The 17,526-nt window shown below is 39.1% G+C and overlaps 3 protein-coding genes and 1 pseudogene across 3 annotated transcripts; all 4 read left to right on the top strand.

Annotated features, from left to right (window-relative positions):
- Window positions 1–957: 957 nt before the first annotated feature.
- Window positions 958–2,426, top strand: LOC137128195 (transcription factor HES-5-like). Its single transcript, XM_067506009.1, has 2 exons — window positions 958–1,112; window positions 1,226–2,426. Exons 1-2 carry the CDS (start codon window positions 990–992, stop codon window positions 1,382–1,384), a joined length of 282 nt encoding a protein of 93 aa, XP_067362110.1. The 5' UTR covers window positions 958–989; the 3' UTR covers window positions 1,385–2,426.
- Window positions 2,427–5,877: 3,451 nt separating this feature from the next.
- LOC137128196 (transcription factor HES-5-like) lies at window positions 5,878–7,192 on the top strand. The gene is made up of 2 exons (XM_067506010.1): window positions 5,878–5,989; window positions 6,103–7,192. Exons 1-2 carry the CDS (start codon window positions 5,927–5,929, stop codon window positions 6,433–6,435), a joined length of 396 nt encoding a protein of 131 aa, XP_067362111.1. The 5' UTR covers window positions 5,878–5,926; the 3' UTR covers window positions 6,436–7,192.
- Window positions 7,193–9,898: 2,706 nt separating this feature from the next.
- LOC137128197 (transcription factor HES-5-like) lies at window positions 9,899–10,511 on the top strand (annotated as a pseudogene).
- A 3,944-nt stretch (window positions 10,512–14,455) lies between these two features.
- On the top strand, window positions 14,456–15,543 carry LOC137127620 (transcription factor HES-5-like). The gene is made up of 2 exons (XM_067504844.1): window positions 14,456–14,578; window positions 14,684–15,543. Exons 1-2 carry the CDS (start codon window positions 14,456–14,458, stop codon window positions 15,014–15,016), a joined length of 456 nt encoding a protein of 151 aa, XP_067360945.1. The 3' UTR covers window positions 15,017–15,543.
- The last annotated feature ends 1,983 nt before the right edge of the window (window positions 15,544–17,526 follow it).

Genomic DNA, 17,526 nt, shown 5'->3' on the forward strand with positions numbered 1-17,526 from the left:
AACAGTACCCACACACTGCTTGTGTACAAACGTTTCAGAAAGGGCTTTGGTTGCAGGGCACATGCCGATTATTTGCAAATGGACAGAGGAGGGGAAAGAGCAGAGCTGAGTGTGAATGGCATGCAGTGCACCAGCAGCCCAAATGTTCCCCAAACGGATTTGGCACACTTCAGGAATTCAAATGTTATTTACCACTGATTTCAAATAATACAACTGAGCCAGCCAATAGGAACCTTTCCCTCCAGATGGTTGGTGATGTCAGACTCTGTTGCTATAACAACACACAGCCAGCATCTGTCACACCGGTTCCTTTGTGGTTCATTGGTCACAGCACATGGAGTCAGTGTGGGAAACTGGGATCAACTTGTTACTCACAGCGTCTTCAAGGCACGTGTCCAATGACTGATCTGGACAGCAGCATAATGACTGTCCTGTGTTTAGTTTAGATTCTTTAATACACCTCTTACTGTATTACAATATGTTGTAGAACTCCTCTTCATATCACCTCCTTGATGATCTATGTGAATAAAATGTATAATTAAAAAGAGCTGCTGCCTTTTGGGATTTGACTAAATGCAAAATATAACAATTCCTATTCACTTAGTTCAGATATTTATATGTATCCTACATGTATTTTATACATTACAACATAGACCAAAGGCTATTTATCCATGTATGATACGATGATCAGCGTGTGATCAAAGTCATTGATCTCAGCATCAGGCAGGAGATCTGCTCTTTCGACAGGGTCACCACTTTCCCAGATTCAGACAGAGCTCCATGAGTCCCTCCATCACCCCCCCAGTCCTCCATCTGTTCCCCTGAGATCTAACTATTGTCCCCTGGGCAATGTAACACCATTTAGCATGTTGCTGTTCCACATGGCTTATTGTCTGGTGTTGCTCTCTGATTGGCTGACACTGTGGGAAACTGCAGCCAGACCAAGACCCACACATTCATATGGAGATGTGGGACCATAAATAGGAGGGATGAAGCCAGCAGAGATCACATTCTCTCTACAGAGACCTCTACAGCACACAGATGCAGACATGGCACCTACAATCACTGCAGCAATGACCAGTTCTCAGGAGCATCTGACTCTGACCCACAAGGTAAATTCAAGACTCAACCAGACTTTAACATCAATCATAACATATTGGATTTGTTCACATTAATACTGTACTACTGAATAGGTTAATGAATGACTTTGTTCTTCTCTGTGCAGCTCAGAAAACCTCAGGTGGAGAAGTTACGCCGAGAGCGAATCAACAGCAGCATTGAGCAGCTCAAGTCTCTCCTGGGTCCAGAGTTCCTCAAACAGCAGCCAGACTCCAAGCTGGAGAAAGCTGACATCCTGGAGATGACAGTTTGCTTCCTGAGATGACTGCAGCATCAAAACCAACTGCAGAGAAGACTGGTAAACCACCTCAGGAAACTGCAGTTTTCCTCTGACTTCTGTCCTCTGAGCTCTAATGTCCAGACCCGCATGAATAAAGAGAAGAGTCCAGTCAGTAGCGCCCTCTGGAGGCCGTGGTAGACACCTACCGACTGGAGTCACCAGCAAAACAAACTGAGACGACCACATTGGTCACAGATTACTGGAACTGGGTTTTTATAATATTATTGTTCTTCAGTATAAACAGAAGCGTGTGTATTTTGATTTTCTATTGAAATGACATAAACAATATCTTTCGAGAAAGAAATTCTTCTCTTATGCATGTTGCATGAATTCAATCAATCTCTGATTACTAATATCTGATCTTTTGTAGATCCAATTATTTGATTCTTTTTTCCAAATGGGGTTATTTCATATCACAATTTTTCTGTGATACCTTTCTAATTAAATGTTCACAGTGAAACTGTAAAATATATTTTTCCAGTTAGGTAAAAAAATGTTCTCTCATGCATGTGGCATGAAATATTAATCTATCTGATTACTAAATCCTGATCTGTTGTAGATCCAAACGTTTAACCTCTTTTTAAAAAAAGAATGTTTATTAGATATCACAATTTTTCTGTGATACTTTTAGAATTCACTATTCATAATGAATGTGTAAAATATAATGTAATGTTGATAATTACTGACTCTTAAATACTCATGATCATTTTGATCAAAATTATTGCTGTTTTCTAAAACATTTTTCATAGTGGATTTGTTCTAACTTCAGCTGATTACTGAAAAATCATCTGTTTTAAGATCCATGTGTTTTTCTTTTATTGTAAAAAGACTTGTTTAATGTCACAGTGTTGTCGTTTTAGAGACAATGTAACCGTAACTGACTGATATGACCTGATGTTCAGTATGTCTTTTTGAATTTGTTCATATTGAACAAATATTGGATCCATTTGGAAAAATGTCAAAGAACCGTGAGCACTGTGTCCTCAAATACTGTAAATTGTCTTTTATAAAGACAGTTGTTCCCTTACTCTCTCTGAGTACAGTGTCTTGTAGAAACCTACAACTTGTCGTTGTGATGCATCATCACCTGTTATTGAAGGTCTTTACTTTTTTGTGTGGATTATTGCACCTTGTTGAATAAACAACCCCTTTTATAATTTTTCTTTGGCCTGTTTATGAAAATGAAGAAATGCTTTGACTGTCATATTACCAGGCACCTGACAAATATTAAATTAAAGTTGCCTATAAATATATAAACTGATGATGTTGCAGCAAGATGGCTGAGGAATCTGAACTGAATTGTTTTTTATGCAGTTTTGTTTTTATGTCAATGATATAAGTGAATCGGAAACAATCCAACAACACAAAATCGGATGCTGCATGATTCTTTTGTAATATGCATGAGGTGTTTCAATAAAATGTATAAGTATAATGTTCTCCCCTTTAAAAATGTCACTATTGTGATGTGCAATGCGACACACTTCTATTGTTCTCTCGGTGAAAGGACAGAGTGTGGGAAAGCAGAGAAAACTCACTCACAGAGCCCTGTGGGACAGGGGATCCAGACCATGAAGAGAAACGGGTTAATGGGACTCTGGCTTCAAAACATAAAACCTTGTTCATGTCACCTTTAGTCTAAATAGACACGATGAAGATAGGATGGACTTTTTATTAGATTGTTCACACAGAAATAGCTGCTGATCATAAAGCTCTAAACTCAGCTGACGACCTTTGTATGTTCCATTCTACTCCCTCATACACCTTATAATTTCTCAGACACAGAACTATCGAGCCAGCTTATTGGTAGTGTAAACTTTAAATTGCAAAAGGTTGTATAAATGATTTACATCAGCAATTGAAGTCACTTTTAAGTGGGGAAAGAATCAATTATCTAATTTTTGTCCTATCAGTTATAAACTGGGCGAACAAAACTCCAGTATAACATACAGAGAAAATTTTTTTATTTTTTTTTTGCATTTCACTTGATTTACGTGTCTGACACGTAAAGAATTCAATTATTCTTCTCATAAAGTTTTTTTTTTAAATCAGCCAGGTTTTAATTTAATGGGGGAGAATTTTCTAAAGGGGCAACAGGGCCTGCGCACTGCTTGTAGACATTCACTTTAACATGTCCATTTTCAGTGGGGCGCATGATTTTTGCCGATGGATGGAGTGTGGAAAAGCTCTGGGGAGGAGAGCAGAATGCCAATGACATGCACTCCACCAGCAGCCAAGTTATTCCCCAAGTGATTTGGCACACTTACGGAACTCCTCCCACCTTTTATGTTTAGATCTGCAAATTCAATTAGTCTTGTTTGGGCACGACTGAAGTATAACAGGAGGCTAAAATTGTATGAAAATGATCACTTTGTTAATAAGTTACATTACAGCAGATTAATGATTTCAAATAATACAAACTGACTGAGCCAGCCAATAGGAACCTTTCCCTCCAGATGGTTGGAGATGTCAGACTCTGTTGCTATAACAACACACAGCCAGCATCTGTCACACAGGTTCCTTTGTGGTTCATTGGTCACAGCACATGGAGTCAGTGTGGGAAACCGAGATCAACTTGTTACTCACAGCGACTTCAAGGCACGTGTCCAATGACTGTTTGATCTGGACAGCAGCATAATGACTGTCCTGTGTTCAGGTCTCATTGGTGTAGATCTTACTTTTCACTAAGCTCACTAATTTGCAAACCTCATCAACCCGCATTTTATTCACAAGTGAACATAAACAACATATCAGATGTTGAGACTGAGACATTATACCATTATATGGAAAATATTAGCTCATTTTGAATTTTATGGCAGCAACACATCTCAACAAAGCTGGAACAGGGTAATGTTGACCATTGTGATGCATCCCCTCTTCTTTTTACAACAGTCTGTAAATGTCTGGGAAGTGAGGAGAGCTGTTGGTGGAGATTTAGAAGAGGAATGTTGTCCCATTCCTGTCTGGGGAAGGATTCTAGTTGCTCAACAGTCCTGGGCCTTTGTTGCTGGTTTATTTGTTCTATGATGCGCCAAAGGTAAAAGGTCGGGACTGTTCAGCAACTGGATGCACCCCCATACTATCAGAGATGCTGATTGCTGATTATGGGCTGGATGGTCCCTCTCCTCTTTAGTCTGAAGGACATGACGTTCATGCTTTCCAAAAAAATCTTTCAAATTTTAATTCATCAGACCACAGAACAGTTTTCCATTTTGCCTCAGACCATTTTAAATGAGCTTTTGCCCAGAGAAACACAGTGGTGTTTCTGGATCGTGTTCACATATGGCTTCTTCTTTACATGGTACAGCTTTAAGTCACATTGCACAGTGAACTGTGTTCACAGACAGTGATTTCTGGAAGTGATCCTGAGCCCATGCAGTGATGTCCGGTAAAGAATCGTGCCTGTTTTTAATGCAGTGCTGACTGAGGGCCCATAGATCATGTGCATCCATTTGACCTTTGGCTTTGTCTCTTGCCCACAGAGATTCCTCCTGATTCTCTGAATCTTTTGATGATATTATATACTGTAGATGGTGGGATCTGCAAAGTCTTCACAATTGTACAATGAGGAACATTTTTCTGAAATCGTTCCACAATTTTGGATACAATTTGTCACAGAATGGTGAACCTATGTCCATCTTTACATTTGAGAGGCTCTGCCTCTCTGAAATGCTCCTTTTATACCCAGTCATGTTACTGACCTGTTGCCTATTAACCTAATTAGTTGTCACACACTCCTCCATTTGTTTTTAATTTGGGAACTATTAGCAGTCTTTTGTTGCCATTGTTACAACTTTTTTGAGATGGGCTGCTGCCATCAAATTCAAAATGAGCTAATATTTTCCACCAAATAGAAAAACGTCTCAGTTTCAAAATCTGATACATTGTTTACGTTCCATTGTGAATAAAATATGGGTTGATGGGATTTGCAAATCATTGCGTTCTGTTTTTATTTATGTTTTGGAGTTGGGGTTGTAAAAAGAACAAGGAAATAGTCAAAAATCTCTACTGTAGCTTATCAAAAATTCATTTTGCCTGCTACATTTCAAGTTATGGCTAAATGAAACTGACAAAACACATGGCAATTTACACTTAGTTTAGGTATTTATGTTTATCCTACACATTTTTCATGCAGGATAAACATTATTCTACTACATACAGCATGTGATATGATGATCAGTGTGCTTTCTTAAAGTTAGTGATCTTAGCATCAGGCAGTAAATCTGCTCTTTCTAAAGGGTCACTACATTCACATGGGAGTTCTGAGTCCATCCATATTCCCCCCATACCCCACCTGCTTCTCTAAAATCTAACTATTGTCCCCTGGGCAATGTAACACCATTTAGCATGCTGCTGTTCCACATGGCTTATTGTCTGATGTTGCCCTCTGATTGGCTGACACTGTGGGAAACTGCAGCCAGACCAAGACCCACACATTCATATGGAGATGTGGGACCATAAATAGGAGGGATGAAGGCAGCAGAGATCAGATTCTCTCCACAGAGACCTCTACAGCACACAGATGCAGACATGGCACCTACAATCACTGCAGCAATGACCAGTTCTCAGGAGCATCTGACTCTGACACACAAGGTAAATTCAAGACTCAACCAAAGTTCAGCATGAATCACAACATCTTGATTTTTGTCATGTTAATACTGTTCTCCAGGATGAGTTATTTAACAACTTTGTTCTTCTCTTTGCAGCTCAGAAAACCTCAGGTGGAGAAGTTACGCAGAGAGCGAATCAACAGCAGCATTGAGCAGCTCAAGTCTCTCCTGGGTCCAGAGTTCCTCAAACAGCAGCCAGACTCCAAGCTGGAGAAAGCTGACATCCTGGAGATGACAGTTTGCTTCCTGATCCAGCTGCAACAGCAGAACCAACAGCAGAGAAAACTGCTAAACCACTTTGACAACCTGGAGTCTTCCTCTGATCAGAACCTGGGAGAGACTGACTTCTCGCTTCTGAGCTCTAATCTCCAGACCAGCATCAGCAAAGAGAATAGTCCAGTTAGCAATGTCCTCTGGAGGCCGTGGTAGACACCTACAGACAGGAGTCTGGTCAAAGATTACTGGAACTGGTTTCTTTAATATAAGTTTGTTCTTCTGTATCAACTAGTAAATAGACTTTTTAAGGTGAAATTTCCTATGGAAATGACAGCAACAATCTCTTTCAAGTTAAGAAAGAAAAGATTTTCTCATGCATGTTGCATGTATGAAATCATTAATCTCTGTGATTACTAACATCTGATCTTTTGTAGATCCAAGTGTTTGACCCTATTTTCTTGAATAGGTTTGCTGTACTTACTTTTATATTTGATACTTTTATAACTCAGTATTCATAATGAAACTGTAAAATATAATGTAATGTTGATAATTACTGCCTCTTAAATACTCATGATCATTTTGATCAAAATTATTGCTGTTTTCTAAAACATTTTTCATAGTGGATTTGTTCTAACTTCAGCTGATTACTGAAAAATCATCTGTTTTAAGTTTTTCTTTTATTGTAAAAAGACTTGTTTAATGTCACAGTGTTGTCGTTTTAGAGACAATGTAACTGTAACTGACTGATATGACCTGATGTTCAGTATGTCTTTTTGAATTTGTTCATATTGAACAAATATTGGATCCATTTCGAAAAATGTCAAAGAACAGTGAGCACTGTGTCCTCAAATACTGTACATTGTCTTTTATAAAGACAGTTGTTCCCTTACTCTCTCTGAGTACAGTGTCTTGTAGAAACCTACAAGTTTATGTGATGTATCATCACTTCTTTCATACTTTCTGTGGAATATTGCATCTTGTTGAATAAACAAACACTTCCATCTGAAACTATTGTTTGGTGTAATTTTCCTTTACAGTTGGACTGTGTATGCAGATGAATAAGAGGCTTCCACGTTTAGTTTATTGAATTCCTCTCAGGCAACATTTTCACCTTATAAATACAGAAGGATTTTTTTGGAACATGCGTTGGTGGTTATACAGTGGACATCTTGTGTTTCAATGGTGACCATTCCTGTGTGAATTAGGGCTAAATAATTTAACTTAGGCCACATCAGATGACGTAATCCTGTTCCAAATCTTTCTTGGTTTATTCACATGCTCCTCAGCACACTCCAAGAGCAAAGCCTTATGTCTAGACTTAAACAATGGATTCCTGCATGCTTTTCTCCCAAATAGTCCAGACTTGGGCAGACTACGCTTGACTGTGAAGGTGTGGGCTTTTGGCTTGTGCCTTCAGGGGTCGCCACAGCGCAACATGTTCCGCACATTGATTTGATATGAGTTTTACGCTGGATGCCCTTCCCGCTGCAACCCTCCTATTTTTGTCGGGGCTCGAGACCGGCACCAGCGTGGCCCTTGATGGATGGGTGGTGCCGCACCTGGTGGGGTGGGATTCAAGCCCACAGCCTTCTCCATCCCAAGCCATGCTCTACCACTGAGCCACCAGGCCCCAAAGCCTTATTGGAGTTGCCCCTAAAGACTTTGTTAGGTCCCCTGCTGATTGGTTTGGTTTCTTTTGTAGCTCTTGAGAAAGTTTCAAGGCACCTCATTCAGTTATTTTTGATGATCTTTACAGCGTCTTTTTGGACAAGTCTTAGTTCTTCAACGTTTCTTCTATTTCTGGATAATGGTCTGTACAGTTGGTATCGCTAAATATTTTTATCCATTTCCAGTTGGTGAAGATTGAACAGTTTAATTTTGAGGTCTTCTGAAAGATGTTTTCCTGATCCTTTAGTTTTTATTGCTCTTAACTGCATGAAACTGCCCCTGGAGATCCACCCATCAACAATTTTAAAGTGCAAGACCAATTTAACACAACTGGTGTCCTGCATCAAAGACTAAGTGTAAACATTTGTGTTACTTCTGATAATGAAGGGACATTTGTACTATAGCTAGATGTGCTTTGAATATTCTGTAAATAAAGAATAACTATCATTGTTTTACTTTTTTCCTAATTCAGATAAAGTGGATACAAATCTTTTCACTCACCTGTATTTTGATGCAATGTTATATTTTGGGGTAGCTATCAAGTGTTTTAATCATGAACTTATTAGTCACTTATCATCCTTTTTCAAGAGGTTGCACCTTTTCTCTATTGTATTGTTTTCGCAGTGAAAAGACAGCGTGTGGGAAAGTGGAGGGAATTTACTCACAGAGCCCCGAGGGACAATAGATGCTGACATTTGCCCTGAAGCAACAGAGGCTGATGGAATTCTGGCTTTAAAACTTGCTCTTTATTTCATTACATATCTAGTTTGAATAAACGCCTTAGAGAGGACTTAGTTTGTTTCTTAGTCCAGAAATCAATGACAGTACGATCTAATGGGTCTTATAGGGACAGAGGAGCTGGATCTCACCAACATTTCTTAAATATGTGCCACATATTTTTTCAGATCCAGAACTAACACAAGCCAATTTTTTTGCTAACAGACAGAGGAGTGGGGAAGCTTTAAGGAGCAGAGCTGAGTGTGAACGACAACCACTCCACCAGCAGCCCAGTCATTCTCCAAAGGGACATGGCACACTTCAGGAAACTGCTGCCCGCCCCCCACTCAACAAATTTAATGGACACCACAAAAGTAAAATTATGACAGAAGCCTCTAATCGTATCAAAGCTAACATTAGAATTAAAGAATCACCTTAGTGATAAGCTACTTTATGAAAAGTTTTTCTTACCAACATTTATAAATTTTACAATCTGACTGAGCCAGCCAATAGGAACCTTTCCCTCCAGATGGTTGGTGATGTCAGACTCTTTTTCTATAACAACACACAGCCAGCATCTGTCACACAGGTTCCTTTGTCGTTCATTGGTCACAGCACATGGAGTCAGTGTGGGAAACCGGGATCAACTTGTTACCACAGCGACTTCAAGGCACGTGTCCAATGACTGTTTGATCTGGACAGCAGCATAATGACTGTCCTGTGTTTAGTTTAGATTCTTTAATACACTTCTTACTGTATTACAATATGTTGTAGAACTTCTCTTCATATCACCTCCTTGATGATCTATGTGAATAAAATGTATAATTAAATTATGGTTTAAAAAGAGCTGCTGCATTTGGGGATTTGACTAAGTGCCACAAAATATCACAATCCCCACTCACTTAATGCAGATATTTATATGTATCCTACATGTATTTTATACATTACAACATAGGCCAAAGGCTATTTATCCATGCATGATATGATGATCAGCGTGTGATCAGAGTCATTGATCTCAGCATCAGGCAGGAGATCTGCTCTTTCGACAGGGTCACCACTTTCCCAGATTCACACAGAGCTCCATGAGTCCCTCCATCACCCCCCCAGTCCTCCATCTGTTCCCCTGAGATCTAACTATTGTCCCCTGGGCAATGTAACACCATTTAGCATGTTGCTGTTCCACATGGCTTATTGTCTGGTGTTGCTCTCTGATTGGCTGACACTGTGGGAAACTGCAGCCAGACCAAGACCCACACATTCATATGGAGATGTGGGACCATAAATAGGAGGGATGAAGCCAGCAGAGATCAGATTCTCTCCACAGAGACCTCTACAGCACACAGATGCAGACATGGCACCTACAATCACTGCAGCAATGACCAGTTCTCAGGAGCATCTGACTCTGAACCTCAAGGTAAATTCAAGACTCAACCAGACTTTAAAATCAATCATAACATATTGGATTTGTTCACATTAATACTGTACTACTGAATAGGTTAATGAATGACTTTGTTCTTCTCTGTGCAGCTCAGAAAACCTCAGGTGGAGAAGTTACGCAGAGAGCGAATCAACAGCAGCTCAAGTCTCTCCTGGGTCCAGAGTTCCTCAAACAGCAGCCAGACTCCAAGCTGGAGAAAGCTGACATCCTGGAGATGACAGTTTGCTTCCTGAGACGACTGCAGCAGCAGCATCAAGCTCAGCAGCTGACGATCAGGGTATGTCCCAAAGAGGAGGTGAAGACACAGACACAGAGACTGAACCTTTAACAGCATGTTTTCCTCCTCTGATCACAACCTGGGACACACTGACGTCTCTTCTGAGATCCAATGTGTGCAGCGCCCTCCTGAGGCCGTGGTAGACACCTACAGACTGAAGTCACTAGCAGACAAACTGAGACGACCACATTGGTCAAATATTACTAGAACTGGTTTCTTTGAAATGTATAGACCTTTTCTTCTGTATGAACAGAAGGATGTATGCTTCCAATGGAAATGACAGCAACAGTTTGTTTTAATTTAACAATGCGAAGATCTTGTAGTTTTGAAGTTTTCACTCTTATTGATCATTTTGATGAAATATGTGATGAAATGTTCATATATAGAGCTTCATTTTAATCATTACGATTAGTCAAACATGATCTGTTTTAAGATCCAAATGTTTATCCTTTTTATTCCATAAAAGGTTTTTCTGTAATACTTTTACACTTTACTGCACATAATGTGATGGTAAAATGTGACGGAATAGCTGGTGATCTTTACTGTGCTTCAAATTTGAATTTTGGTTATATGATGGAAGTGTTGTATCAACCTGTTGTGATTCTCTTTTGGAGAATCATTTGCTCGTTTTAGTTGAGAAAGATTTGACCTGTTGTTTGGTCCATTTCTAATTTTTACTTCTAATCCATTTGGTCACAAATTACAGGACAGTGAATACTTTGTATTTCTTTAGTGTGAATTTTTTGTCTTTTATAAAGACAGATATTCCTTTACTCGCTCTGAGTACAGTGTGTCTTGTAGAAATCTACAAGCTGTTGTTGTGATGTATCATCAATTGATTTAAAAAAAAAAAAAAACATTTGTTCCTGGCAAATTTTGAATAAAAAACATTACAAGCTGAAAATCTTTGTCTTGCTGCATATTTGTGCTTCATAGTTACCCTCATCATAATGGCAACAAACCTCCTGATGTTTTAGGGTTTGACATTACTATTAGACATCTCTGTCATTGCCCCCCTCCGTTAATAGAAATCTCAAGAGCATCTTCAACCGACCCAATAACTAAATACCAATACAGATACGTGTTGGGTGTAACTTTTAGCACAAAACCTCTGATGTTGCTCCATTTAAATGTAGGAATGTGTAGGAATGTAGGACCATAAAACATAATAAGAATACGTATGATTCCGAAATATTTGGCCCCACGGTTTTGTTTTTACAACTGTCAAGTTCATGTATTTTATGCAAATGATGACCTGATTACAAATGTTATGTAATGTACAATAAAGCACGATTCCACTGTTTGACCTTTCAATAAAAGCATTAAAAGCACTGACTTTTGACTTCATCCACGTCTTGGTAATTTACAATGTTTACCATAAAACAGATTTCATAACAGTTATTTTTTTTGCATTTTACAAGCCACTAGGCCAAGTGGAGATATTATAATGAGACATTTTCTGTGTCATAATTACTGGTGCAGATTCACATGTTGGAATTGAAAGACTTCAAAATGACATGACTTGTTGTGGAAGCGGCCGATAATTAAAGCTAATCTGATGCATAATAGGACACACTTCTATTGTTACCACAGTGAAAAGACAGAGTGTGGGAAACCAGTGGTAACTCACTCACAGAGCCCCGAGGGACAATAGATACAGACCTTTGCCCTGAAGAGACAGAGATTTAAAGGGACTCGGGATCGTGAAATTGGGATCTCTCTCCTTTGTTTAAAATCAAATCTTATTTTGAAACTTTTTTTCACAGCGGTAAAAACCCTTTCACCAATTTGACACATATTTTCTTTCGCAAAATTTCGGACTGAGCAAATCCATTAGAAATTCTGGCAATGATGTAAATTGTAAAATTGGATTGTTGCTAAAAAAAAAAATCCAAATTTTATAAAAAGCGTATTTTGTGTATGTCATTACACAAATGTTAATGTTGGATAATGTTGGGGGGGGGGGGGGGGAATCAAGCTTGGCATGATTGGGTGCACTTTAGAAACAGCTGTACTTTAGATTTCAAAAGTGTTTGGATTTGTCATTTTCAACATTTTGGAGCACAGTTTTGCTAAATTTGTTTTTATTGCATAATAATGAGCAAACCATCCTAAGTGCAACATAAAGCTAAATCTTCTTCTTTGCCTTTCGGCTGCACCCTTTCAGGGGTCTCCACAGCGAATCATGTGCTTCCATCTAACCCCATCCTCTGCATCCTCTTCTCTCACAGCCACTAACCTCATATCCGCTCTGACTACATCCATAATATCTTGCTGAAACTCTTTCATCACACAACACACCTGACACTGAGATGAGCCTGAGATGACCACATTGGTCAAAAATGACTGGAACTACTTTCTGTTGTTCTTCTGTATAAACTAATACATTTTTAACATTTCCCTATGGTAAATAACATTTGTAAATAAAATAAAGTAGGTTATCACTAAAGTGATTCACAATCTCATATTTATCATATTTATTTAACTTTCATACAGTTCAAAGCTTCGGTAATTTTGCTTGTTTGCTGTCCACATGGTGGATTTAATTTGCAGCTTGCTAGACAATGGAAATCACAGCAACAATATCTTTTAAGTTAGGAAAAAATATTTTCTCATGCACTGGTTCATAAAACAAATCATTCATCTCTGTGATCACTAACATCTGATCTGTTGTAAATGGTGAATCTGCACTTTTCTACCTATTGGCAGTCAAAGCCCTGTACACTGCTTCTTATTCACCCATTCACACACACTTATAAACAATTTGACATGTGACCAGAGGAGCCGGGGATTAAACCAACTTGAGGGATAAGCCGAAAGGACAAAAAAAAAAACTGCAAGATTGGTGGAAAAGTTGTTTTTGTTTTCACTAATCTTTTGTCATAATGGACGTATTAGCTGAGTACTAAGTAAAAAGATCTGTTTGAAGATCAGTGTGTGTCCTCAAATACTGTACATTGTCTTTCAGCACTAGCCGCACAATGTTTGTTATCACACAGTTCAAAGTCCATCTGTGGGGCATAAGCCTAATTTTCTGCTAACAGACAGAGGGTGGGGAAGATTTGAAGAGCAGAGCTGAGTGTGAATGACAAGCACTCTACCAGCAGCCAAGTGATTCCTCAAAGGGATTTGGCACACTTCAGGAAACTGCTGAACCCCCCCAGGAAACCTCCCACCCTTTTGTCTGGCAAGCTGCATATTCACTTCACCTAATGGACAGCAAACAAGCAAAATTATTAAAATAAGTTATTATGACAAATATGAGATTGTGAATCACCTTAGTGATGAGCTACTTTATTTTATTTACAAATTTTCTTTACCACTGATTTCAAATTTTACAATCTGACTGAGCCAGCCAATAGGAACCTTTCCCTCCAGATGGTTGGTGATGTCAGACTCTGTTGCTATAACAACACACAGCCAGCATCTGTCACACAGGTTCCTTTGTGGTTCATTGGTCACAGCACATGGAGTCAGTGTGGGAAACCGGGATCAACTTGTTACTCACAGCGACTTCAAGGCACGTGTCCAATGACTGTTTGATCTGGACAGCAGCATAATGACTGTCCTGTGTTTAGTTTAGATTCTTTAATACACCTCTTACTGTATTACAATATGTTGTAGAACTCCTCTTCATATCACCTCCTTGATGATCTATGTGAATAAAATGTATAATTAAAAAGAGCTGCTGCATTTTGGGATTTGACTAAGTGCCACAAAATATCACAATCCCCACTCACTTAGTTCAGATATTTATATGTATCCTACATGCATTTTATACATTACAACATAGGCCAAAGGCTATTTATCAATGTATGATACGATGATTAGCATGTGATCAAAGTCATTGATCTCAGCATCAGGCAGGAGATCTGCTCTTTCGACAGGGTCACCACTTTCCCAGATTCACACAGAGCTCCATGAGTCCCTCCATGACCCCCCCTCCCAGTCCTCCATCTGTTCCCCTGAGATCTAACTATTGTCCCCTGGGCAATGTAACACCATTTAGCATGTTGCTGTTCCACATGGCTTATTGTCTGGTGTTGCTCTCTGATTGGCTGACACTGTGGGAAACTGCAGCCAGACCAAGACCCACACATTCATACGGAGATGTGAGACTATAAATAGGAGGGATGAAGCCAGCAGAGATCAGATTCTCTCTACAGAGACCTCTACAGCACACAGATCCAGATATGGCACCTACAATCACTGTAGCAATGACCAGTTCTCAGGAGCATCTGACTCTGACCCACAAGGTAAATTCAAGACTCAACCAAAGTTCTACATGAATCACATCTTGATTTGTTTTCCTCGACTGTTCTCCGGAATGAGTTCATTAATGATTTTTTTTCTCTGTGCAGCTCAGAAAACCTCAGGTGGAGAAGTTACGCAGAGAGCGAATCAACAGCAGCATTGAGCAGCTCAAGTCTCTCCTGGGTCCAGAGTTCCTCAAACAGCAGCCAGACTCCAAGCTGGAGAAAGCAGACATCCTGGAGATGACAGTTTGCTTCCTGATCCAGCTGCAAAAACAGAACCAACAGCAGAGAAAACTGCTAAACCACTTTGACAACCTGGAGTCTTCCTCTGATCAGAACCTGAGAGAGACTGACTTCTCGCTTCTGAGCTCTAATGTCCAGACCAGCATCACTAAAGAGAAGAGTCCAATAAGCAGCGCCCTCTGGAGGCCGTGGTAAAAGCCAAAAGACTTTCCACCAGACAAACTGAGCTGACCATATTGGTCAAAGATAACTGGAACTGGTTTCTGTGAAATATTGTTGTTCTTCTGTATAAACAGAATTATTTGTTTTTTTCAACATAAAATTTCCTGTGGAAATAACAGCATCATGTTGTTTTTTTCATTTAAGAAAGTGAACATCCTGTGTGAATCTAACATGCCTCTTGATTTCTATTCATTTGTATTGCTTTATGATTACTTATCTTATGTAATTATAAGCAACTGATCTGGTTTAAAATCCACGTTTAGTCATTTACCTGTAAATTGCCAATTTATTGTGACTATGTCAAATGGACTGTGAGACCTGTGTACTCAAATACTGTAAAGGTTTTTAAGACATCTTTTATAAAGATAGATGTTTCTTTGCTCTCTTTGAGTAGTGTGGTGCAGACACCAACAAGCTGTTGTGATGTATCATCACCTGTTATTGAACCTGTTCTAATGCATCATTGTGCCTTGCTGAATAAATACACTGGCTGCTGAAAAGTGTGTGTTTCTAAATTTATTTCTTGTGGTTACTGATGAAATCGATCTTACCGTTGCTAGAACTTGTCTTCAGCAATTTGAACAGCTGCCTACCTCTTCTGGGTGGAGGTGACTGACTTTGCTGTCACTGTTGTGACTACCTGTTTAAAAAATACTATTCCTGTAAAAGTGGGATGAACTTTAACTTTGATTTTATATACAATTGTGGCCAATTGTGGTCACATGTAAAAACAAAACAATTATGGCCCCTGAAATGTTTTCATTTTTTAGCAAATGACTACATTAAATGGTAAATAAGCAATTTAACACATTGTTTAACAATTTTAACAAATGTGCAACAATTGTAGTTGTTACCAGCAAACTATAGCAACTATCAGTTTACCATGTCCTGTCACTGTGTACATTTACTTAGGTGTTTGACTCTTGTTACTTAGTATGTTGGTGTCTTCAGATGCTGATGTGACATTCAAGGTGGGTGTGTGTGTGAGGACCTGGTTGTTTGGAACATCTCATTTACTTACTGTAGGCAAAAGTAGCAATACTACTGTGTACATGTATAGTCCTGATTTAAAAAATATACATAAAGTACAAAAGTATTAGCTAAACAAATATTTTAGGTACCAAAGTGAAAATACTGAGACATTTATGTTCTGCTTACTTTAATGTTACAGCTGCTAATAATGGGGCTGATTTTAATCTCAAACCCTAGTTTCATGATGATATGTTTCGACTGTAACCACTGTCCATGTGAATAAGTTTACATAATGTTGGATAGCTGCTGAATTCACACCAGGGATTAATATAGTGTGATGATGATGACACGGTATTTTTGTTTTGTTAATCTGATTTAAAAAAGTAACTATAGTGATGGTGAAGTGAAGTCAATAAATATTCATGTAAAAAAGAAATTCCTCAAAACCCTCCTTAAGTGCTTAAGTACTTATAAGGTAATGTTACATTTATAAATATATATGATAAAACAAATACATGAAGGTCAAACTAACTCCCGACATCGTAAAGCTCATGTTTCGTGTTTTGGTTTGAACAGACCGCTCCCAGCTGTTACACGACCATATAAACCGACACTGTGTGGTGCGACCGATGAGAGTGAGAGTATGTCGCTTGGCTGATTGTGTTATTGTGTTAGAAGCCAGGTGATTGGCTGAGCCTCTGTGAGCTTCCTGACCTGCCCCGGCAGGTTTGCAGATCTTCCTCTGGTGTCAGAGACACCGAAACACTGCAGAGCAAGAGGCCAAGCACACAGTGACAAAAAGTTTCAACTCTAAAAGGACAAAGTTTAATGTTTGCAAAACACGTTTCAAACATTCAGATGTTATTTTCAGGCATTTTAATGGTATTGTAGGTTTTTAAAACCGTATTTCGGTGCTCAATTCAAATTTTTTACTGTTAAGTATTACTAACATTTGAAAAAAAAAGTTGTTTTCCAGTTACTTCAATATAATTTTGAAATGTGGATTTTATTTTTCCTCATAATTTTTGACTTCAAAGTTATTTTTTACAAACAGTCAACATGTGATATTAATTTCACATTCACATATAATGTATAGAAGTTGTGTTTTTCTTTTTGGGACAAAATACAATAAAGGCAGCTAACTGGAAACTGATATGTAACCAGGCTCAGGTGCCTTGACCTTCCTATTTATCTCCTCTCCATCTGTCTGTTGTATGTGAGGGGGCTCAGGTTTCCCAGTCCCCCAGCATCTAAGCCCCCCCAAGCAGCTCCCTGCACAAGACTGAACGTGCCCTGGTCACACGCCCTCCTCTGTCTCTGGTGCTGGGAGCCACCGCGACTCACAGCTTCCCACACTTCTGTATGCAGGCTGCTCAGCCATGCACACAATAGAAGTGTGTCTGCTCCCACAACGTCTCAGGACTGTTCTCAGGCAGGGGAAAGACAGAAGGCCACTTCACAACTAAACCATCTGGTTTAGCTGTAACTTACTGCTTAGACAGAGTGAAAAC

This window comes from Channa argus, chromosome 5 (assembly GCF_033026475.1).
Source record: "Channa argus isolate prfri chromosome 5, Channa argus male v1.0, whole genome shotgun sequence".
Taxonomy (NCBI): Eukaryota; Metazoa; Chordata; class Actinopteri; order Anabantiformes; family Channidae; genus Channa; species Channa argus.